The sequence below is a fragment of the Scyliorhinus canicula genome, chromosome 14 (assembly GCF_902713615.1).
Source record: "Scyliorhinus canicula chromosome 14, sScyCan1.1, whole genome shotgun sequence".
NCBI lineage: Eukaryota > Metazoa > Chordata > Chondrichthyes > Carcharhiniformes > Scyliorhinidae > Scyliorhinus > Scyliorhinus canicula.
In genome coordinates this window covers 55,002,765-55,029,058 of record NC_052159.1, presented here as the reverse complement: position 1 = coordinate 55,029,058, position 26,294 = coordinate 55,002,765, and the positions used below count along the sequence as shown (strand labels likewise).

Genomic DNA, 26,294 nt, shown 5'->3' with positions numbered 1-26,294 from the left:
TAAATTGCCCGTAGTGTCCTAAAAAGTAAGGTTAAGGGGGGGTTGTTGGGTTACGGGCATAGGGTGGATACGTGGGTTTGAGTAGGGTGATCATTGCTCGGCACAACATCGAGGGCCGAAGGGCCTGTTCTGTGCTGTACTGTTCTATCTATGTTCTAAAACATTGAATTTATTCAAGAGGTGGCTAGAAATAGCATTTGGGGAGAATGGGATCAAAGACTATGGGGGGAAAGCAGGATTAGGCTATTGAGTTGGGTGATTAGCCATGATCGTGCTAAATGGCTGAGTCGGCTCGAAGGGCCAAAAGGCCTCCTCCTGCTCCGATCTTCTATGTATGAATCATAGAATTTCATAGAATTTACAGTGCAGAAGGAGGCCATTCGGCCCATCGAGTCTGCACCGGCTCCTGGAAAGAGCACCCTACCCAAGGTTAACACCTCCACCCTATCCCCATAACCCACTAACCCCACTCAACACTAAGGGCAATTTTGGACACTAAGGGCAATTTATCATGGCCAATCCACCTAACCTGCATATCCTTGGACTGTGGGAGGAAACCGGAGCACCCGGAGGAAACCCACGCAGACACGGGGAGGATGTGCAGACTCCACACAGACAGTGACCCAAGCCGGAATCGAACCTGGGACCCTGGAGCTGTGAAGTGATTGTGCTATCCACAATGCTACCGTGCTGCCTCCCTCCCTTCCGTTCTGATGAAGAGTCAAAGGACTCAAAACGTTAACTTTGTGCCTCCAAATAGATGTTGTCAGACCTGATGAATTTTTCCAGCTTCCTCTGTTCTTGTTTCTGATTCCCGCTGCTGCAGCATTTTGCTTAACCAGGGTCTTTAGGCCCTGGTTATGAATAGAATTGAAGTTGGGGGAACAAGTACTGACATAGAAGATGAAATGCGCTGTGAAGCACAACGATTAATGTGCTAATTGGGGAGATGACATGCCATGTAAACAACAGTGCAATTTTGAAAAACGTAAATTGTGAGATTAGCTGTCCAAGGATTTGCTTGATAACCACGATGTGAAGGAATTATTTTTGCATAATTTTTTCACAAACAACTTAATATATTGGATGGAATCCAATATGTTGTGACAAGCTGAATATGGTTTGTGGAAGGGATCAGCATGATAGATTGTAGATTTTAAAAAAATCATTTCATGTTACTCATTTCCTGAGATGATATCCGTACGACAAAGTTTATGACAACTTTAACTGTTTGACTCTTCAGCTAGACAGTGCTACCCCCTCACCACAGTCAATTATAAATGGGAACTGGCAGATGCCATTTTAGTATCTGCCTCAGATACTCACAGTAACATCTCCTTCCAGACTTAATGACAATGTCAACAAGTAAGAAGTGACGACAGGCTAAACGCCGACACTAAGCTGCTGGCAAAGATCCTGGCCACTAGAATAGAGGATTGCGTGCCCGGGGTCATTCATGAGGACCAGACGGGGTTTGTGAAGGGAAGGCAGTTGAATACGAACGTGCGAAGGCTCCACAATGTCATTATGATGCCGGCCATGGAAGGGGAGGCGGAGATAGTGGTGGCAATGGATGCGGAGAAGGCCTTTGATAGGGTTGAGTGGGAGTATTTGTGGGAGGTGTTGGAGAGGTTTGGGTTTGGGGAGGGGTTTATCCGGCGGGTGAGGCTGCTCTACGAGGCCCCGATGGCGAGTGTAGCCACAAATAGGAGGAGATCGGAGTACTTTCGGCTGTACCGGTCGACGAGACAGAGGTGCCCCCTGTCCCCCTTGTTCTTCGCGTTGGCGATTGAGCCCCTGGCCATGGCATTGAGGGAGTCAGGGAACTGGAGGGGCCTGGTGCGGGGTGGGGAGGAGCATCGAGTGTCGCTGTACGCGGACGACCTGTTGCTGTATGTGGCAGACCCGGTGGGGGGGAATGCCGGAGGTGATGAGGATTCTTAGCGAATTCGGGGGTTTCTCTGGGTATAAGTTGAACCTGGGCAAGAGTGAGGTGTTTGTGGTGCATCCGGGGGATCAAGAGGAGGGGATTGGTAGGCTCCCACTGAAGCAGGCAGGGAAGAGCTTCAGGTACCTAGGGGTCCAGGTGGCTGGGAGCTGGGGGGGCCCTGCACAAGCTCAACCTCACAAGATTGGTGGAGCAGATGGAGGAGGAGTTTAAGAGGTGGGATATGTTACCGCTGTCACTGGCGGGGAGGGTGCAGTCCGTCAAGATGACGGTGCTTCCGAGGTTTTTGTCCCTGTTCCAGTGCCTCCCCATCCTTATCCCGAAGGCCTTTTTTAGGAGGGTCAACAGGAGTATCACGGGATTTGTGTGGACGCATGGGACTCCGAGGGTGAGAAGAGTGTTCCTGGAACGGGGCAGGGATAGGGGTTGGGGGGGGGGGGGGGGGCTGGCGTTGCCCAACCGCTGTGGGTACTATTGGGCTGCCAATGCAGCGATGGTGCGTAAGTGGGTAATGGACGAGGAAGGGGCAGCATGGAAGAGGATGGAGGCGGCGTCATGTGTGGGCACGAGCCTGGAGGCGCTGGTAACGGCGCCATTGCCGCTCCCTCCAACGAGGTATACCACGAGCCTGGTGGTGGCGGCTACCCTTAAAATTTGGGGGCAATGGAGACAGCATAGGGGAGAAGTGGGGGGCTCGATGGAGGTCCCGATACGGGGGAACCATCGGTTTGTCCCAGGGAGCATTGATGGTGGATTTCTGGGCTGGCACAGGGTAGGGGTTAGGAGGTTGAGGGACCTGTTTGTGGAGGGGAGGTTCGCGAGCTTGGGGGAGTTAGAGGGGAAGTTTGGGCTCCCCCTGGGGAACATGTTTAGGTACATGCAGGTGAGGGCGTTTGCCAGGCAGCAGGTGGAGGGGTTCCCCTTGCTGCCCACACGGGGGGTGCGGGATCGGTTGCTCTCGGGGGTGTGGGTTGGAGGAGGGAAGATTTCGGACATATACCGGGTAATGCAGGAGGCAGACGAGGCCTCGGTGGAGGAACTGAAGGGTAAATAGGAAGAGGAGCTGGGTGAGGAGATTGAGGAGGGGACGTGGGCGGATGCTCTGGAGAGAGTGAATTCCTCCTCTTCCTGTGCGAGGCTTAGCCTCATACAGTTCAAGGTGCTGCATAGGGCCTACATGACTGGGACGAGGATGAGTAGGTTTTTCGGGGGCGAGGACAGGTGTGCTAGGTGCTCGGGGAGCCCAGCGAACCATATGTTTTGGGCGTGCCCAGCGCTGGGGGAGTTTTGGAAGGGGGTAGCAAGGACGGTGTCGAGGGTGGTGGGATCCAGGGTCAAGCCAGGCTGGGGACTCGCAATTTTTGGGGTTGCAGTGGAGCCGGGAGTGCAGGAGGCGAAAGAGGCCGGTGTTCTGGCCTTTGCGTCCCTAGTAGCCCGGCGGAGGATCAGGATCTTGCTCCAATGGAAGGATGCGAGGCCCCCAAGCGTGGAGGCCTGGATCAATGATATGGCGGGGTTCATTAAATTGGAGAAGGTGAAATTTGCCCTGAGGGGATCAGAACAAGGGTTCTTTAGGTGGTGGCAGCCTTTCCTGGCGGAACGGTAGGGAAATAGGCCGGCAGCAGCAGCAACCCGGGGGGGGGGGGGGTTTGGATCAGTGGGAGGGAGAACTGTGTCCATGGGTTTGTGGGATGTGGCGGGTGTTATCTCTTTCCCTTTTGTTGTTTGGGTGTTCTTTTGTTTTTTTCTTTTGTTTGTAGTTGCTTTTGAAGTTGGGTGGGTATTGGTCTTGGGGTGTTACCGCGGTTGTTTTGTTAATAGAGTTGAGATGTTTATATTTTGTAAAAATTTCAATAAAAATTATTTTTTTTAAAAGTGACGACAGAAGGAAAAACAATAAACATAGTCAATTAATTGTATTGGACATAGAAAACATTGAATAAATTAAATTGGACTCAATCTTCAAACTATTATTCCAAACACACACAAAATAGCACTAGATGCTGAGAAATACCCAGCAAGTTAAGTTAAAAAAAATACACATTTTACTTGTTGAACAGTTCCAAGCAAAGGATGTATCACAGACACCCGTGATATAGTAAATATACAGCACCAGCAGAGGGTGGTAGAAGCCTTTGAATGGCAGTCAGTAAGGGATTTTGCACAAACGCAACCAGTAAATATCAGCAAAAGCCCTGTTTAAGTGTGCATGAAAGAGTATTTATTGTAGTCCTGTTTAATGTGCATAACAACAACTTGCATTTATATAAAGCCTTTAATGTAGGCAAATACCCCAAGTCATTTGGTCTGTATTCATTTTGGCGTGGTTGGTAAATAGGAGACAGATTGCAGTTTTTGGACCTGCTGAATCTTTTTAAAAAAATGTTTCCAATTAAACGGCGATTTAGCATGGCCAATCCACCTACCCTACACATCTTTGGGTTGTGGGAGTGAGACCCACACAGACATGAAGAGAATGTGCAAACTCCACATGGGCAGTGACCTGGGGCCCGGTTCGAATCAGGGTCCTCGGCGCTGTGTGGCAGCAGTGCTAACCATTGCGCCACCGTGCCGTCTTTGATCTGCTAAATCTTAAAGAAAACGGAATCATCAGTACTTGTTATATTCTGTGATATGATGTTACTTGAAGCCTGCAATAAATTATTTCACAGGATTACAATTTACTACTTTGTTTAAGAGCAGCCCTTCCAAAACAAAATCAGAAAAAGTATACAGAAAGAGGGACAACATTAGAATGAATGAAGTGTGACCATTAACTTGAATTGAGGTGGAAGAAATTCCTTCTAGCATGCAAGTTATTTCAAATAAACGAAACTTGGTAGATTTCCCATTGTGATGACCCCTATTTTGCAATGGTTCCTCTGTGCCACAGGTAACATGGTGAGCATTGATAAAGGAGTTATGGTTTTAAAGCATGGGATGGTTCTTGTCAGTTTCTCTTCACCAGGTTGCAACCATGCAGTACTGCACTTGCCTAGTGAGAGCTGTCGAGCTGTAAAGCCAATTGAAGCCAACATTAAAAGCATGGTTAAGAGTCCAGGGTTTCACGAGGAACAACAATGGTCACCGCTTTTTAGTAAATGCAAAGCAGTCTGGAGATTGCATTGTTGTGTCTATATCAAACCTCATGAAAATCCTGTACAAAGCATTAAGAATACAATCATTGAGATCCATCTTTCAACCTTTAGATGCAAATGTAAACAGAGAACTTAATTTGCGGAGGCTCAGTGAAGATAAAACTGGAGCTTACCTGTTGTTTGAATTTTTTAACACATTAAAATGGAATTGATTCTGAGTGAACAAACCCAGGATTAGAGTTATAACACTGTCACATTACAAGAGGGATTTATCCAGAACTAATGCATTATTAGGCATTTGAGAATATACTTTGTAAGCACATTCTGCAAAGCAGCACTGAAGGATTTGTATTTATAAGAGCTTTGCAACCAGTCATCAAAATACTCAGCTGGGTTTGGATGGATTAAAACTGATGCAGAACAACTGGATACTAAAATAAGAGTTTAAAGCTTTGCTATGGCACTTCAGTCAAAGTGTGGAGCGGGGGGAGATTATGTTTCATACTTCTAAGTTAATTCTTCACCACTGGCTGACTGCTTGTTGGATTCTGCATGTTATCTGAATAAACTTTCAGCAGAAAATGACTTAAGATGAAGTGCTATCCATATATCTCAACTCACAACTATTTAATTTTTAACCTGGTTACATTTTATTTCGGTGCAAAATTCCTTCTCATTTTGTAACCCCCGCTGCTCAGCCTGAATATTTAGGCTGCACCCGGTGAACTTGTAATTTTACTCACACAAGACACTGGTATGTCAGTCTCCATTATGCTACCTCCAGTTAAATTATTATTGAAAACACAATCGAAGACAAGTTTTCCAAATGGGAAACAGGTCTGCTATGGGAGCAGGAAATCCTTACAAAGCAGCCTGCTATTCAGGGAATTCCACTTACTGCAATTCGATACCTTAAAAGGGGAAGACAACATGATTTTTCATATTGCAAAATAGTACAACATTACAATCTAATCCTATTTTCCCAGGTGCCAATAACACCTGCATTGGTGAAGGGCTCAAACTTACTACCTTTCAGGGCTCTTAGAGCAGGGCATTTGAAGTGCCTAATCTACAGGACTATGGTCCAAGAGCAGGAAAGTGGAATTAGGTGGGATTGCCCTTTATTGGTTGGCACAGACACAATGCATCAAATGGCCTCCTTCTTGTAGTGATCTCTGTATGTGCATGTACATGAGGGGTTAATGTGTAATCAGTAGCACCACATGATCACTAGAGGGCCGGACCAACAGGGGTATAAAAAGCAACCACATGGTGTCTCTCTCTCTCTTGGGTGCACTGTGACCAGGGCAGTATCAGATTAGTTCAGATGGCTAGTGGAGTTACATATAGTTACTGTAGTTAGGTCTTGTTAACCTTATCACTAATATCAAAGTCAAAGTAAAGAACTCACGCAATTATTGTTATAGTTACTCAATAAAGTCTTCTTCATCGAGATTCAGAAGACTCCACCATTAAGCAAGGATTGAGTAGCACATGTTACCTACCACACAGGTAACAAAACATGGTACCAGGCGTGTTGGCTTTAACAGAACTACTTAGATTAGGTTAGCCAAAAAAGAGAAGAAATTTCAGACCGGATATTCGACTGTGGAAGACTTCGCAGCAGATGGATCTTCGACAACTAAACGATTCGATGGACCACGTTCAAATATCAATGCAGCTGAAAACTGACGGTAACTTAAGTAATAACTGGAAAATGTTCATACAAAAGATCCACGTATATATGGCAGCTAATAATTTAATTACGGTCTCTGAAGAAAGGAAAATAGCAATACTACTCGGAAGAGCAGGACACGAAGCTATAGAGATCTATAACTCCTTTAATTTCTTGGAAGGTGAAGACAAAACTAAATTTAAAGTGATTATTGCAAAATTAGAAGAACACTGTAAAAGTCAGTCTGGTGAGATGCTGGAAAGATTTATCTTTGGCATAGATGCTAGAGAAACGGTGAGCCCATCACTGATTTTATTACAGACCTCCAGGTACGAACACAAGGCTGTAATTATGCTGAGTTCAGAGATGCTATGATATTGGATCAATTAATTTATGGACTATCTGAAAACAATTTGAGGGAAGAACTTCCACAAAAAAAGTATTTAACAGTAGAAATCGCTATACAAAAATGCCTTGCTTATGAACAAAAACAAAATCAATACTTTGAGGGCGCAATTCTCCGCTCCCCACGCGGCGTGGGAGAATCGCAGGAGGGCCCCCCGACAAATTCATGCCCCCCTCGCCATTCTCCCCCCCCCGGCTCGGAAGAATCGCCGCTCGCCATTTTTCACGGCGAACGCCGATTCTCCGACCCGGATGGGCTGAGTGGCCTGCCGTTCCACGACGGCGGCAAACACACCTGGTCGCTGCCGTCGTGAAACGGGAGTGAGAAGCCCGTTTGGGGCTTGTAGGTGGCCTAGAAAGGAAAGAGCACCATAACTGTGGTCGGGAGGGGACAGGCGCCCATCGATCATCGGGCCGGTGTCCAAATCGGATGCACTATTTCCCCTCCGTCGCTCGGCAAGATCAAGCCACCACGTCTTGCGGGGCAGCTGAGGGAAAAGATGGCCACCACGCATGCGCTGGTTCGTGCCGTCAGCGTCATGACGTCAGCCGCGCATGCGCGGGTTGGAGCTGGCCAACCTGCGCATGCACGGCTGACGTCATTAGGCGCGCCGGCCACGTCATTCTCGGCGCGACCCCCCTGCGGCCGGGATTTACGGAGCGCCGCTCCTAGCCCCGCTGGGAGGGGAGAGTAGGGGGCGAGGAGCGGCCTCCGAGGCCGCCGTGAAACTCGGCCGAGTTCACGACGGCCCTCCCGATTTTTCCCGGGAGCGGAGAATTCCGCCCTGAATCTTTACAAAGACAGAATAATTATCTAGAAAACAAAATCCGTAAAAATGGTACGAATACTCACCACGAGGCAGAGGCAGATTCTCACTCGATGCAACAGCACCTTTTGATTGGCAGCCACCTTGAGCGAGAGCGTTCCGGCCAGGATGCACATGCGCACTACCCTAAAAGACGCAAACCGGCGGGGCAGGCAGTTGCGAAAAGAGCACACAGTAAAGGAAACTCGGATTGCGCATGCGCAATTGAGCTCTGTGCATGACCTCACAAGCGGTATGATGTCAGAGTACCCGGACCACGTCCACTTAAAAAGGAAATGCACGAAAAAAAATTTTTTTAATTTTAAGCAGCAAAACCCAATTTTCTTACCTCAAACGACAGAACAATGACTGAACCTACACCAGCAGTTGAAAATAACTTTCACAACACCCTGGCACAAGCAGTCTGCACCGCCCAAAGCGAAGAGCACAATGACAACTCCGAAAGAAAAAGAGATGATTTGTCCATCGAACTTTACACACAATACTACTCAGACATGGCTGAGTTATTCGGATCTGCTGATCACAGCATCAGCAACACGGTTGCACAGCTCAACACTACTCTACTCATGGTAGATGAATCCAATTCCATGATGCCATGGCAGATCGTCGATACATTGGATGACAGCAACCTGTCAAATACCCAAGAAGAAGACAACGCCAAAGAGAGAGCACAGAATGGCTCCATTGAGAGTACAGATCGACTCCACAGCGAGAACACTGCACGAGTCCACAGAGAGCGATGAAAGACTCCACAGAGAGAGCTACGCAAGTGTAGTAATCCACGGGAGGCAGGAGTTCCGTCACCACACCAATATTTATTTACAATAACTATATTACAGGAGCAGCTACAAACAGTGCTGCTAGCAGTCCAGTCAACTTAAGACTGGCTCACAAAGCCTACACAGGTGATTATATGGGTCCCCTCAATGAGCTATCATTGAAGGAGCTCATACTCCAATTGGCCATCCAATAAAGCCAATTGGAGTTCATTACAGCAAGCTTCCACAGACAGCTCGTTGACAGACTCCAAAATGGAAGCAAGCAAACACTCCATAGCGAATGCTATGCATGAACATGACTATGAAGGTCTATCCACCTTATCTGAGCAACCAGCAGCAGACTATGAAAGTCTACCCAGCTCATTTAACCAACAAGAAGACACTGAATGTCTACCCACTGTATGTGAGAATAGTGACACTGTGATCACAATCGACATACAGGATGTGCAGGATCACAGCGAGACTGACAGATCTCAGCTCGTCTGTACAGAAGCACTCAACAATCAGAGGAGGGCTACTGATAAGTCCAGAGAGACCACGTCAAATGAAATAGTGAAGATTTTGACTCCAGAAGAAGAGCACCACGACCCATAAGAGAATGAAATTGTGACGATTTTGACTCCAGAAGAGGAGCACCAAGAAACCACAGGTGATTCAAATGAACCAGAAATAAATCCAGAAAAGGAGCACAAAGAAATGAATGATGATTCAAGTGAACCAGAAATGACTCGAGAAGAGGAGCACCAAGGAAGCAAAGAAGAGGAATCAAATCCACCACAAATGACTGATGTCACCAACATCAATGCAACATCAGATCATTCTCACAATTCTCAAGAAGAAACGCTCAACGTAACAGATACCACAACGGACACTGACACCAATAACTGTGACAATTACTCAAATCATCCACATGGAACACTCATTGAGTGCAACAAGAACAACAAACATCGCAAGATGCACAGCAGAAACAAGAACAATAACAGAAACAACAAAAACAACATGCAGTGCAACAAGAACAACAAAGGCAAGAAGCATAACAGATACAACAAGCACGACAAGAAAAACTACAAGAACAGCGACGAAAACAACAAAAACAGAAACAACAAGCACGACAAAAACAACAACAAAAATGACAACAACAAGAACGACAACGAAAACAACAAAGGCAGAAAAGACAGAAACAACAACAATGAAACAACGACCTGTACAACATGGTACAACTCTGCACATGAAGGACAATGCCACAGCACACTGCAAAAGAATGACAAGACTACAAACATGCCATGGCATGACAAAATATCTCACAAATTCACATCTGCTCCAGAACAAGCTAGCACACCAGCTTTCAAGGCAGATGACACACTAGATCAATACCGCAAGCACAGGAAAAAGTCCAGGTCAGTCAACGGTGTAACACAGAATCGCTACCGCAAGCATAGAGAAAAAAAAAGAAAGTCTAAGTCAGACAACAAAGTGATTCGACCATTTGAACACCTCATGATGACTTGCTGGTCACTCAAACGCGAGAACACTGACGACGCTCACAAAGAAATGACGACATCAACATCATCACTTCGGCAACAGAAGAAGAAAGCAACTCAACCAAACAAATTCATAAAGGTGGACTCACAAACTTTTAAATTAAGATTGGACTCATAAATATTAATTGGCTTTGTATAATCATCAATATCATCGCAACTTGTACATAACATCATTTGTCTACCTGTTTCAAGCAAACGAGAATAAAAACCTAAGAAACTAAATGTATTAACATTTGACTGATTAACTCATTGATTTTATGTAATGCAGTTGCAAACTGCATCCATTATGTTTGTTCAATTTTCTTTACCACATACAGAAAATATGTAACACAAGAAAAAAAGGGGATGTAGTGATCTCTGTATGTGCATGTACATAAGGGGTTAATGTGTAATCAGTAGCACCACATGATCACTGGAGGGCCAGACCAACAGGGGTATAAAAAGCAACCACGTGGTGTCTCTCTCTCTCTCTCGGGTGCAGTATCAGATTAGCTCAGATAGCTAGTGGAGTTACGGATAGTTACTATAGTTAGATCTTGTTAACCTTATCACGAGTATCAAAGTCAAAGTAAAGAACTCATGAAATAAAATGAAATGAAAATCGCTTATTGTCACGAGTAGGCTTCAATGAAGTTACTGTCCTCGTCGCCACATTCCGGCTGGAGGCTGGTACGGGAATTGAACCGTGCTGCTGGCCTGCCTTGGTCTGCTTCTTAAAAGCCAGCGATTTAGCCCAGTGTGCTAAACCAGCCCCAGATCCAAACTCATGCAATTATTGTTATAGTTACTCAATAAACCTTTTGTTACTACTGGGCGAGTTCGAGTCTTCTTCATCGAGATTCAGAAGACCTCATCATTAACCAAGGATTGAGTAGCAAATGCTACCCACCACACAGGTAACAAAGCACCTTTATCTTTCGATTTCAAGTTTGAACAGGTAGATGAACCATACATATGTGTGTTTATCTCTGGTTACACCTGTGTGTTTCTCTCTGGTGGGTCATTGTTGCACTGGCATATTACAAATGCGCAGCTACAAAGGACCTAACCGTAGCCAGTCATAAATTACTCACTGCTGCTGGTTGAATCTTACTGGATACAAATTGGCTGTTGCGTATGCCTGCATTGTAACAGTAACATCACTGCAAAAGTATTTAACTGGCTGTGGAGTGTTTTGGAATGTCCTGAGGCTGTACTCGGTGCTGTGCAAATGTAAGCTTCTCTTTGTCCTCTTTCAAGTTACCAATCAGACTTCAGAAAATGAATTCTGAACTGCTTACCAGCACAGTGCAATACACCCCAAAATAGATATTGTTTGTATGCAGCAGCTGCAATGCTCATGTCTGCTCAGGCAGTCTTCTTTTACACATTTTAAAATTATAAATGGAAAACACTAGTTTTAATTCAACATGTGTTTTCGGAATATGATACACAATGGGGAACAATGCGTTTATGGGAATATGTCATGTGTTTAGCCTGTAACTCATTCATGCCTGTGGCAGTCAAGTCATTAGGGCCTATCATCACTTTCTGCTTAATGTTCATGTAAATCACATTTCTTATTGGATGTCCCTTACATCATTAAAGTGAAGGCTTATATACCTTTATTTGTTGGTGTACCAGTTACAATTCCCATTTAACTGAACAAAAAGCTCCACCTTTAGTCTAACTAACTTCAAAACCAGTGTTTGAATAATAAACTATAGGGTGCGATCTACCAGCCACCTCACGTTTGAATGGGAATGTGGCGCGGCTGGTAGATCCTGGATGAAGCCTCCCACGGGCTTCCAGGCAGCCACTACATCTTGTGGGACCTACCCATGTCCCGGGAGGTGTCAGGATCAGGAACCCGCCCACAACAGGCGAGACCAAGCTGCGCCCGCATAAGTAGGCCTTAAAAATACGAAGGCCTACTCACCTGGGATCTACCAGCCCCCCGGCATCTAACAGCCTCCCCAGGGAGTCCCCAGCTGGGTGCTGTTTATCACTGGTCCACACAAATGTGGACCAGGTGCAATGGCACCCAGGGAGGTGTCCCAGGCCATTGAAGGTCCCTGGTGGTCAGGGTTAGGACAGGGTGGACCCCTGGCCCTCCCTCTGGAATATGGGCACTTTGGCACTGCCACCCTGACACTGTCGAGGTGCCCAGGTAGCACTGCCAAGCCAGCAGGAGCACTGCCAGGGTGCCATGGTGGCTGTGCAAGGGTAATCAAATGTTGCAGTTGTACAAAACTCTAATACGGCCGCATTTGGAGTATTGCGTACAGTTCTGGTCGCCTCATTATAGGAAGGACGTGGAAGCTTTGGAACGGGTGCAGAGGAGATTTACCAGGATGTTGCCTGGTATGGAGGGAAAATCTTATGAGGAAAGGCTGATGGACTTGAGGTTGTTTTCGTTAGAGAGAAGAAGGTTAAGAGGTGACTTAATAGAGGCATACAAAATGATCAGAGGGTTAGATAAGGTGGACAGCGAGAGCCTTCTCCCGCGGATGGGGGTGGCTAGCACGAGGGGACATAGCCTTAAATTGAGGGGTAATAGATATAGGACAGAGGTCAGAGGTGGGTTTTTTACGCAAAGAGTGGTGAGGCCGTGGAATGCCCTACCTGCAACAGTAGTGAACTCGCCAACATTGAGGGCATTTAAAAGTTTATTGGATAAGCATATGGATGATAAGGGCATAGTATAGGTTAGATGGCCTTTAGTTTTTTTTTTCCATGTCGGTGCAACATCGAGGGCCGAAGGGCCTGTACTGCGCTGTATCGTTCTATGTTCTATGTTCTAAGTGTCAGGATGGCACTGCCAAGGGCCAAAGCCCCAGGGAGCTATGCGCATGTAAGGAGGGTGGAGGGATGTATAGAGGGTGGGGGTTGCAGGGCAGTTAAGAAGGGGCCTCTGGGAGGTTGAGGTTGACAGGTGGGGGTCTTAGAAGGGGGGGGGCTGTGGGGAGGCGTGGGGGGGGGGGCGTTGGTTCTGAAAGGGGGATCCCTGGGACCCCATAGCAGGGCGTCCTCACTTGGGGATGTAGGGGGGGGGGGGGGGGGAGTGCCCATGTATGTGTGTGTGTTGGGGGGGGGGGGGGGAGGTACCACCAACTCACTTAGAGATCGGGGACCCTTTCAAAATGGCAGCCCGATCTTGGGAGTTCAGCTCCCCAGTGATGAACAAAATTCAAAGTGTGGGCTAAACCGGTGAGAAACTCCCCAGGGCCCCAAAAAAGTGTCATTACAAACGATGGGGAACTCGCTGGCAGAGCTGACGGGAAACTCCCAGCAAAACCCGCTACAAAACCATTCCATTAGATCTTACCCATAACCTTCTTTCAATTTATCTATGAGTGCCAACAGGCTAAATAGGGTGGCACAGCAGCACAGTGGTTAGCACTGTTGCTTCACAGCGCCAGTGTCCCAGGTTCGATTTCGGCTTGAGTCACTGTTTGTGCGGAGTCTGCACGTTCTCCCTGTGTCTGCGTGGGTTTCCTCTGGGTGCTCCGGTTTCCTCCCACTAGTCCCGAAAGATGTGCTTGTTAGGTGAATTGAACATTCTGAATTCTCCCTCTGTACCCGAACAGGCGCTGGAATGTGGCGACTCGGGGCTTTTCGCAGTAACTTCATTGCAATGTTAAAGTAAGCCTACTTGTGCCAATAAAGATTATTAGGTTATTATCAATCAACTATGGACGGAAGCCATGCCCAACCCTGGCCTCTCCAGATGTTCACATGTGCAGTTTCCACCAAACAATATGAAACAGGATCCATTATGAATTTTTTCCCTCATCTGTAATCTAGGGGACTGAGGGCAGTCGGTATAGTGTCCTTGCTGCTGCCTAGCTGAGATTAGTCAACTCAATACAGACTAGGAATTGAACTTTCCAGTCTGTGAGGCTCAGCGTAACATCATGCACTGCCTTTATCCCTCCAAATCATTCTCTCTTTGTGTGTGTCGGAAACCTTTATTTATTTTGCTACCAATCTGGAGTCATTGCAGTCTGATTAAAGATTAAAGAAGTTAGAGTTTGAGTTTGAAAAATTCATGTTAGAATTCAACGGCAAAAGGATGTTCAATAACAAAGGAATGTAGCTCTTTGTATAACTCAGCATGTTTATTTATTTAGTAGCTGAATCAAATTAAGCAGGTAGGTCTTTTGTTCATCCACAGTCTGCTCTGAGCTAACTATTCTCAACTAGCTAGAGTTAATTTGAATGCTCCAGATTAGGGAGGAGAGGGAACTCATCCATGGTCCCTTTTCTTAATTATTCAGCAATGTCTCCAGTGTGCCCAGACAGTTGGTCATCTAAGGTTTCTGTTTGGCTGTGAACACAGGAATAGGGGCACGTCTTTGACATTCTTGAGGGCTATTCAGCTGTTCAACGTAATCACAGATGATCTGCAAACAACTCCATATACATCGGCCTTTGCCCGACATCCCCCAAATTCCTTCAGCTAATAAAATGTTATCAGAATTAAAGTTGACAATTGATCGACTATTAATTGCTGTTTGCAGAAGAGACTTCCAAGCTTCTGTTAGAAATGAAATGCAAATCGCTTATTGTCACAAGTAGGCTTCAATGAAGTTATTGTGAAAAGCCCCTAGTCGCCACATTCTGGCACCTGTTCGGGGAGGCTGGTACGGGAATTGAAGCGTGCTGCTGGCCTGCCTTGGTCTGCTTTAAAAGCCAGCGATTTAGCCCAGTGTGCGAAACCAGCCCCTATAAATTTGGTGTGTAGAAGTCCAGCTCTAATTTTTAAACAATGTCCCCATCCAAACTTCCCATCCAACTAAAATTTGATCTCTCTATTCATCTGAATATCTTGAAAACTTTGATCAAATCATTCCTTAAGCTTCTAAATGCCAGGAAATAATAATAATAATCTTTATTAGTATCACAAGTAGGCTTACATTAACACTGCAAAGAAGTTACTGTGGAAATCCCCTAATCGCCACACTACGGCGCCTATTTGGGTACACAGAGGGAGAATTCAGAATGTCCAATTCACCTAACAAGCACATCTTTCGGGACGTGTGGGAGGAAATCGGAGCACCCGGAGGTAATCCACGCAGCCACAGGGAGAACGTGCAAACTCCACAGAGACAGTGACCCAAGTCGGGAATCGAACCGGAGTCCCTGGCACTGTGAAGCAAGTTTTTATCAAATGCCTTCTGCACTTTCATATAAATAGAACCCATAGACATTCCCCTTTCCACTTGTTCCCCCTTCAAATAATTTAATCAGGTTGATCAGGCATCCTCTATCCTGATAAATTCATACGGGCTCGCTTTAATCAGCTGAACATTTTCAAGGAGTTCTGTCATCCTAATTATGGAGTCCAGTAATTTCCTGACACAGATGTTAGGCTAAATGGTCTACAATTCCCTGGTTTCCCTCTCTCATTTTCCTTAAATGCAGATTAAAAATTAATGTGAAGATTGTGGTAAACCACTGTTAGTGTATTATATGTATTGTGGTAAACTGTTACTGTACTACATATGTTGTGCTAAACCACTGCCTAATGGCTCCGCCTCCCCTTGGACTCGGTATAAAGGTGGCTGACCTCTGGCCCTGCCCCAGTTCGGGATCAGTGGCCAGGAGGCTTTCTGTTTAGCTTATTAAAGCCTCAGTTTCGTTCACTACTCGTCTTGTGTTAATTGATGGCGCATCAATTTAATAAGCTAAACTTTTAAGATGAATTTATCACTCAAGCCTGATCGCCTGGAGCTGGACCCACAAGTAGCCGCGCCACTGTGACATTCGAGCACTGGCTAAGATGCTTCGAAGCTTACCTCGAATCCTCCACCGACAACTTCACCGACCTCCAAAAGCTTCAAATACTCAACGCCCGAGTGAGTCCGCAAATTTTCCTTCTTATCAGAGACGCCCCCTCGTATACGGAGGTGATAATGCTGCTGAAGGGACAGTATGTAAAGGCAGTAAACGAGGTGTACGCTAGGCACCTCCTTGCCACGAGGCAACAACGCCCCGGAGAATCACAAGCCGAATTCCTGCGTGCCTTGCGGGTACTCAGCTGGAACTGTGCTTGACAGGCGGTATTGGCTGTCCAACACATGGAGCTGCTTATCATGGACGCCTATGTCACGGACATACCCAGTAATTGGACCCAGTACTGGACCCAGAGTCCAGTAATTTCCTGACACAGATGTTAGGCTAAATGGTCTACAATTCCCTTGTTTCCCTCTCTCATTTTCCTTAAATGCAGATTAAAAATTAATGTGAAGATTGTGGTAAACCACTGTTAGTGTATTATATGTATTGTGGTAAACTGTTACTGTACTACATGTATTGTGGTAAATCACTGCCTAATGGCTCCGCCTCCCCTCGGGCTCGGTATAAAGGTGGCTGACCTCCGGCCCGTTCCCAGTTCGGGATCAGTGGCCAGGAGACTTTCTGTTTAGCTTATTAAAGCCTCAGTTTTGTTCACTACTTGTCTTGTGTTCATTGATGGCGCATCAAAGATGTTTACACTGTTAAAGCTCTGATCTGAATAATATCTAGTTGGTGAGGTATCTGTTTTAAAATTGTACCCAAACAACAAGGGACACGATTCAATAGAAAGATTTCCAAGTTCATTTGCGGCGGGTTTTTCAGGGGGTTTCCAAGTTCCCCACCGCTATCCAATGGCACTTCATTACTTTTTGGGGCAGTGGGGAGTTTCTCACCGATTTAGCCCATACTTTTTTTTCAGCGCTGGGGAGCTGAACTCCGTGATCGGGCAGCCATTTTGAAAGGGTGCCCCGACCTCTAAATTGTCTTGTGGGTCCCCCACAGCAGCCTCCCATGGGCAATGTCACCCTCCACACACATGGGCACTACCCCATACCCCCCTAGGTGGGGTCCCTCTTCAGGCACCCGCACACCCCCTTACAGGCCCCACCCTCCCAGGACCCCCATCTGTCACCCCCCCCAACCTACCAGAGGGCCCTACTTACCTGCCATTCAAACACCCCCACCCTTCTTACCCCCTTCCATCCTCCTTTCATGGGCATGGCCCGCTTGGCCCATGATCCTTGGTAGTGCCACCATGACACTCGGACACCCTTGCACTGCCACCCTGGCACCCAGGCAATGCTCCTGCCAGCTTGGAAGTGCCAGGGAGCGAGTGGCAAGGTGCCAGCTGGGCAGTGCCAAGGTGCCTGCATTCCAGGGGGAAGGCCAGGGGGACACCCTGCACTATCCCTGACCACCCATGGGTCTCCGATAACCCGGGAGAACTCCTGGGTGTCATTCCACCTGGTTCACATTTGTGTGGATCAGTGTTGAACGACACCTGGCTGAGGACTCGCTGGGGACGCCGGTCGCCCCCCAGAAGGTGGTAGATCCTGGGTAAGCTCGCTGAAGTCGGTTTAAAACCGACTTTGGTGCGTACTGTTTGGTCACCTCCCTTTCTGGCATGTTCTGACTCCGATGCCTCACGGGACTTTGGTAGATCCCGCAAGATATGAAGGTTGCCCGGAAACCCGCGGAGGGCCTCTCCTGGCATCCACCAGCCACACTGTGCTCGAACGAGAGTGCAATGTGGCCGGTGGATCGCCAAGGCCTTCAGGAGAGGAGAAAAATGAAGGAAATGATGAAGAAAAAAAGTACACTTTTTTTTTAGGTGAAATGGGATTATACAATTGACAAGTAATGCCTGAGGATTTAATTTCACTTTCCAGGGCCACCACATCGCTATTATCAGTGATGTTGGAGCATTTGTTTCAGTTAACTTTCTTCAGCGATTGATGCAAATGATAATTTGAAGTGTTCAAACATTTACCACACAGCCATTATAGGTTGCTGCAGCCATTTTTGATTAGCCCTAGTGGGTGGCACACCCAAGTGAAAAGTCTGTTCCCATGGTGCTGTGACAGAGGGAACAGCTACTGTGATAAGTACAGCCTGTGTTCCCCATCACCAGTATTACTGAGACAACACTGACCAAATCTTCATCACCGAGTACAACAGATGACTCTTTCACACTCAAAATGAAAATTGCAAATTAAATGCATGGCAGTGGCATAAAGGTTTACCGCTTACCCAAGTGGCAAGTATGATAACAGATCACCACCGCTAATGATTTTACATCTGCCAGTTGGTTAACTTCATTTACGTTTGTTACCCTCAGTGGGAATATCCTGTTCCCGGTGTAACTTTTTCTTACAATAAACAGCAAGAATCTCTCATAAACAGAAAAAGCTGCCATTTCAGATTCTTAAAAAAATCAGATTATCTGCAGTGTAACTAAATATTTTAAATTCTTCCCAATTCTTGGTTTCTTCGGAAATATGTTTTCTACTTCACTATGTTGGTTTATTTTCCTATTAAGTGTTTGTCGTCCGCATCTCTTTTATACTTTCACTTTTCTGCAAACATCCCTTTACCCTGTAAATGTTAGCTTCTGCATTTCACATCATTCCTTCCAGAATTTAATTAACCCCCTTCAGCTCATTTTGCCATAATTTGCTCATTCTTAAAGCTGAACATTTTCACTATTGTCTCTCATGTGCTGCAGAATTCTAGTTTATTGCAATGTTTTTGTTACATGTTTCCTTTTTGCCATTAGTCTGGGTGAAAGTCAGAGGGCTCATTCCCTGACTGATCTTGCCAAGACTTAGCGCTCACAGAAAATGGGTAGAAAATCAAGGTCAGCGTGTCACTTATTCAACTCCTGTTGTCCCCGTGGGCACCACACCTGGCAGTGATGTGGGCAGCACCACTTAGACTGCAAGCATTTTAAATTCTGACTTACACAGAGAAAATGATAGAAGAATTGCAACCCTTAGATCTGTGTTGTTTGGACTTTCTTGTCTGACATCGCCCTGTTTTAATATACTGCAAACAATAGTAATGGACTATCAGGTAAAAAGAGTGTGAAAAATACTTTTGATAAATTCAGAGCAGAGATAGTGAAATAGACTTTTCTGTTCAAATCAATTTCTATGATGCCAGTTTCCAAGGGTTTCTAACCAGAATGCAAACTGATCAATTGCTGAGGGGCACAGGACTGTGTATATGAGCATGATTACTACAGTTCGGGAAGCTTACTTAGCATTCCCATCCTGGAAACAAATCAGTAAACAACTAGTTCTTTAACCTTTACTGCTGGTCACTAACATGCCCTTCTATCGTGCTTACAACTCCAGAATTACTGGAAGTTACTTTAGAAAGAGAAGCCTTACAATTTGTGTCTAATAATCTCCCACAATCCTCATGTTTAAATTTCTTCCATTTCAAAACTATAATATCTCATGGGCATCAAACAAAATATTCTCATTGTAAAATATAATTCCTTTCCTTTTTGACAATTAAACATTCCAGTATGGCTTATCAGTCATCAACTTTCAAAACACATAGGCACTTTGATCAATAGCCAACAATGATTTCCTGTGTGTGGTAAAGTGTTTTGCAGAAAGATCAGATAAAATCACATTTTTCCATTAAGAAGAACTAGAAAGATGATTTGGTTGATTTACCAACAAATACAATTTGGGTGAAAAGTGATATCTGAACCAAGGTAAAAATCACACTGATCCTTTTATCTTCTATATAAATGTGCAAAACCAGATTTACTGCCAAGTAACAACTTTTAAGCAGTTTTAATGGAGTGATCAAAAGCACATACCTTAGCCATAAAGACAATGCACAACTCCCTCATTGTACTCAAACACCTACCAATGTTAAAAAATTATCTGCATTAGACCATAAAAACAGGACCTACAGCTTGCAACAGTCAGATGTGGGAGTCTAGGTTCAATTAAAGTTTTCTATCTCTGTGGTAGGCAGGGATTTCTTACCCACAAAAGTTTCGAAACACATTAAAGTGCTGCCATGTCACATCTTATTGGTCCTCCTTGTTCAAAGAGTTATGAAACATGTCAGATAGTTGAGGTTTACATTTAAGAATAGAATGTGTAAAACGCAGGAAACTTTGTACTTAAGGTCACGGTGTTCTAGAAAGCAGCTAATTAGCAGAATGGATGAGTTCTTTACCTGTAAAAGTCTTTGTACTGGAGCTTCAACTCTCCTTCTTTTCCAAAGAAGTGGACCAGCAGTGTTGTGTTCATTCCTTTGCTACCTTTCTGTTGCAAGGACAGAAATAGATCATTAGCCTGCTTAACTGAAGTGCTCCTAAAAGCTGGGCAATCAGAGGGAAAATGTAAAAGACCTCCAAAACTGTTATAGCCCGCAAGTATCTCAAGGGGTGGGAACAATTAATTTCCCTGTGAACCTTGAAGAATATGAGCTCCCCTGTTAAGGGGACGGGGAACCTCTAAACAATGTATAGTTGTTGGGTATATAAAGCCAGCCAGTTTTGCACCAGCAATGCAGACCCAGTTGGGATCCACCATGTGATGCATATAATAGTGATTGTAAATAAACAAAGTTTCTGTGAACTACTCCGTGTGGACTGCTTCGTGGCCTTAGAAAAAAAAAGCAACATATTATGATTGCAGTGTTACAATTCACAATTACAAAGCACAGCTGCTAATGCACTATTCAAGGACGCAATTGATAATGTTTCAATCAGTTTTGGAGCGGCTACTGAACTAATAACTTCCTGCTGTAAACTATCATTTGGATTATGTTCTTGCCATTTTATTTACCAGTGATCAACTATAAACTGGCAATCATCAAATCACTAATTGTCCAATATGAATGCCAACTCACATCAATAGCTACCCAAGTACTGTCAGTTGGTGCCCACAGTCGTTAACTGGTCAGCAATTTTTTTAAGGACTAAAAACAAACAAAAACTTAACTTGCAGCCCCAAATGGTAAAAGTGCATAGAATGATCACTCTAAATGCATTCTGGTCACAAATGATTAATTTGAATATTACACGCCGACTTGTGAATGTGATGGAAAAAAGGTGAATCAATTAAATAAAATCTTCACGATTTGTGAAATATAAGCAAACATCATCTATAGCTTCTGCCAAAATTCCATTTCAGCATGCTCAGATCCTATGTTTTCATGAAAAATTCCACTGCGCGTGATTTGGCCAAAGTCTCTCAATGTTATAAACAAACTTCGAACAAAAGAAATAAACTTAATTGCAATTTTCTCTATCCTGAATATTTCATCTGTAGATATTAAAAATAATGTGCATTCGTACATTTCCTGCCCACAAACTTAATTTCCTGATGTCATGCTTTTTAGTCATTTTTAAACATCAACATTTAACATGTTATGTAATCCTCTATGTGAACAAGTCCAATGAACTGTAAGCTGCAGCTACTCGGTGGCGATATAGCTCCACTGCATCCTGTAGTGTTGCATTCTCTGGAAATGCTACAGGAGATTTATTAATACTTGGAAATTGTAAGATTCTGCATGAATTAATAGTTATTATTATACAGCTGTCATGGTCACAGACACAAGATACGGCTGGCTCTGATATCACATGATGCCTAGAAAATGCATGCATTTGCACTTATACAGAGACCCATGTACATGTGCTTAGCTCAGTTCTCTGGCCATAAAGCAATGCTGAAGACACTGCTTCGGCACCTCCAAGGCGTCAATTTCACAACTTGCGCCCCTCCTACTCATGTTTATATTAGATCCACATGATGATCAGGACAACAAAATTATCAATTATTAGAAGGAAAACAAATCTTACTGGCAGCAACCCAAAATCTTGTGAGGAATGCTGGGAACAAACTTGCAATGCAAGTGTACCCATCAAGTTTTTTGTGAAAACAGGCAAGTAATTGTGGTTTTGTCTGGCAGTCAACTTTTGTAGTTCGTTAGACATGTGGCCTGATCAACATAACATTCCTCTGCAATTATAAATAACATCTGTGTTGACCATAAAGCACAATGAAAATGTGTTCAATGTGACTGAAAACATCATTATCTCTATTGTTTGTTCTGTGCATGCAGAGCATGTCGAGTAATAAAAGCAGAGTGCGGGATTTTAAGGTCCCTTATCAGGTTTGTGCTTTTCCACTCAACTTATAAATCAAATCGGAACCAACAGATCATCCAGTCAGGCTTTGTGAGATTGCATTTTTGTTCATTGCTCAGTTTTCATTTCCACTTTTTTCTAAACATAGGGACCAAAATAAATTGTTGCTGATCTCATGATATCTAAGGGCAGCACGGTAGCATGGTGGTTAGCATAAATGCTTCACAGCTCCAGGGTCCCAGGTTCGGTTCCCGGCTGGGTCACTGTCTGTGCGGAGTCTGCACGTCCTCCCCGTGCGTGCGTGGTTTCCTCCGGGTTCTCCGGTTTCCTCCCACAGTCCAAAGATGTGCGGGTTAGGTGGATTGGCCGTGCTAAATTGCCCGTAGTGTCCTTAAAAAGTAAGGTTAAGGGGGAGGTTGTTGGGTTACGGGTATAGGGTGGATACGTGGGGTTGAGTAGGGTGATCATTGTTCGGCACAACATCAAGGGCCGAAGGGCCTGTTCTGTGCTGTACTGTTCTATGTTCTATATGTATAAGAAATATTCTTAAATATTTGAGAAAATGTAACAATACATGTGTAAATGCAGCAAGACCTGGACAATATCCAGGCTTGGGTTGACAAGTGGTAAATAACATTAGCGCCACACAAGTACCAGGCAATGACCTTCTCCAATAAGAGAGAATCAAACCGTCGCCTCTTGACTTCAATGGTATTGCCATCTCTGAATCCCCCACCATCAACATCCTGGGGATTACTATTGACTAGAAACTGAACTGGACTAGCCATATAAATACTGTGGGTACAGGTGCAGGTCAGAGGCTAGGAATCCCGCAGCGAGTAACTCACCTCCTGACTCCGCAAAGTCTATCCACCACCGACAAGGCACAAGTCAGGAGTGTGATGGAATGCTCTCCACCTGCCTGGAGGAGTGCAGCTCGAACACTCAAGAACTCAACACCATCCAGGACAAAGCTGCCCGCTTGATTGGCACCCCTTCCACCAACACTGACTCCCTTCAGCACCAACAGCAGCAGCAATATCACTATCTACTAGGTACATTGCAGGAACACATCGAGGCCCTTAGGCAGCACCTTCCATACCATCTAGACCTCTACAATCTAGAAGGACAAGGGCAGCAGATACCTGGGTACACCACCACCTGGAAGCTCCCCTCCAAGTCACTCACCATCCTGACTTGGAAATATATTGTCGTCCGTTACTGTGGCTGGGTCAAAATCCTGGAACACCCTTCCTAATAGCATAGTGGGTGTACGTACATCACATAGACTGCAGCAGTTCAATAAGGCAGCTCATCACCACCTTCTGAAAGACAATTAGGGATAGGTAACAACTGCTGGCCGATTCAGTGAAGTCCACAAGTTGTAAAAATGAATAATAAAAAAGCTACTTTTAGAAAAAGAATATGAGAAGAGATGAGAGGGTTATGCTGTATTTAATTTATTCTTTCATGGAATATGGGTGTCATTGGGAAGGCCAGCATTTGTTGCCCATCCCTAATGTTACCCCTTGAACCAAGTGGCTTACTAAGCCATTTCAGAAGTCTGTCAACCATATTGATGTGGGCTCTGGAGTCATTTCTAAACCTGACCAGGTAATGATGACAGAGTTCCTTCCCTACAATGCATTAGTGAACCAGATGTTTTTTTAACGATGATGGTTTCAAGGTCACCAGTATTTTTAAAAAAAATAATTTTTATTCAAGATTTTCATAAAATATCAACAACAAAAAGTAACAATTTTTTTTTACAAAGAACAGAAAAAACAGTACCCCCCCACTCATACACAAAGGAAAAGGTAAATTAACACCTGCCATTCGCACAAACACGCGCACGCCTGTTCAGCAAAACCCACCCCGTGTATACATAGAGAAAGAAATAAATCAACGCCCGCCATTAGCATAGAACAACTATGCCCGTCCCCACGGTCCAAAACAAAGAAACGACGCCCCCCCCCCCCCCCCCCCCCCCCCACCCCGGGGCCGCTGCTGCTACTGACCTTTTCCTATCGTTCTGCCAGGAAATCCAGAAATGGCTGCCACCTCCTGAAAAACCCCTGCACTTATCCCCTCAGGGCAAATTTCACCTTCTCTAATTTGATAAACCCTGCCATATCGTTGACCCAGGCCTCCACGCTTGGGGGCCTCGCATCCTTCCACTGAAGAAGAATCCTCCGCCGGGCTACTAGGGACGCAAAGGCCAGAATGCCGGCCTCTTTCGCCTCCTGCACTCCCGGCTCCACTGCAACACCAAAAATTGCAAGCCCCCAGCCCGGATTGACCCTGGATCCTACCACCCTCGACACCGTCCTTGCTATGCCCTTCCAAATTTCCCCCAACGCTGGGCATGCCCAGAACATAGGGGCATGATTTGCTGGGCTCCCTGAGCACCTAATACACCTGTCCTCACTCCCGAAGAACCGGCTCATCCTTGTCCCAGTCATGTGAGCCCTATGCAGCACCTTAAACTGTACGAGGCTAAGCCTCGCACAAGAAGAGGAGTTCACCCTCCCCAGGGTGTCCGCCCACGTTCCCTCCTCTATCTCCTCACCCAGCTCCTCCTTCTATTTACCCTTCAGCTCCTCGAGCAAGGTCTCATCCATCTCCTGCATCACCTGGTACGCTGCCGAAATCCTCCCCTCACCAACCCACACCCCGAGAGCACCCTGTCCTGGGTCCCACGCGGCGGCAGCAGAGGAAACTCCGCCACCTGCCGCCTGACAAACGCCCTTACCTGCATGTACCTAAAGGCGCTCCCCGGGGGGAGCCCGAACTTCCCCTCCAGCTCACCCAGGCTTGCAAACTTCCCGTCTACAAACAGGTCCCTCAACCTCAAGATACCTGTCCTGTGCCAACTCAGGAACCCGCCATCAAAATCTACCCGGGACAAACCGGTGGTTCCCCCGTATCGGGGACCCCATCGAGGCCCCCACCGCCCCCCTGTGCCGTCTCCATTGCCCCCAAATTTTGAGGGTAGCCGCCACCACCGGGCTCGTGATATACCTCGTTGGAGGGAGCAGCAGCGGCGCCGTTACCAGTGCCTCCAGGCTCGTGCCCACACAGGATGCCATCTCCATCCTCTTCCATGCTGCCCCTTCCCCCTCCATCACCCACTTGCGCACCATCGCTGCATTGGCAGCCCAATATTACCCACAGAGGTTGGGCACACCCAGCCTCCCCCTATCCCTGCCCCACTCCAAGAACACCCTTCTCACCCTCGGGGACCCGTGTGCCCACACAAACCCCGTGATGCTCCTGTTAACCCGCCTGAAAAAGGCCTTCGGGATAAGGATGGGGAGGCACTGGAACAGGAACAGAAACCTCGGGAGCACCGTCATTTTGACTGACTGCACCCTACCCGCCAGAGACAGCGGCAGCATGTCCCCCCACCTCTTAAACTCCTCCTCCATTTGCTCCACCAACCTTGTGAGGTTAAGCTTATGCAAGGCCCCCCAACTCCTGGCCACCTGAACCCCCGAGTACCTGAAACTCCTCTCCGCCCTCTTCAATGGGAGCCTGCCAATCCCCCCCTCCTGATCCCCTGGGTGAATTACAAACAGCTTGCTCTTCCCCAAGTTGAGCTTGTATCCTGAAAAATTCCCAAATTCCCGGAGAATCCCCATCACCTCCGGCATTCCCCCCACCGGGTCTGCCACATACAACAATAGGTCATCCCTATAGAACGACACTCGGTGCTCCTCCCCACCCCGGACCAGCCCCCTCCAATTCCCCGACCCCTTCAGCGCCATAGCCAGGGGTTCAATTGCCAGCGAAAAAAGCAGGGGGGACAGGGGACACCCCTGCCTCGTCCCTCGGAATAACCGGAAATACTCCGACCTCCTCCTATTCGTGGCCACGCTCGCCATCAGGGCCTCAAACAGCAGCCTCACCCAACTAACAAACCCCTCCCCAAACCCAAACCTTTCCAGCACCTCCCACAAGTACCCTCACTCAACCCTATCAAAGGCCTTCTCCGCGTCCAGCGCCACCAGTACCTCCGCCTCCCCTTCTACCGTCGGCATCATTATAACGTTCAAGAGCCTCCTTATGTCGGTGTTCAGCTGCCTCCCCCTCACAAACCCCATTTGATCCTCCTGG

At 46.1% G+C, this 26,294-nt stretch overlaps 1 protein-coding gene across 1 annotated transcript in view; it reads right to left on the bottom strand.

Annotated features, from left to right (window-relative positions):
* Positions 1-26,294, bottom strand: part of micu2 (mitochondrial calcium uptake 2) — a 599,136-nt gene that overhangs the window by 31,128 nt on the left and 541,714 nt on the right. Inside the window, 1 exon segment of the mRNA XM_038818942.1 lies at positions 20,258-20,346. Coding sequence (XP_038674870.1) covers positions 20,258-20,346 — 89 coding nt within the window.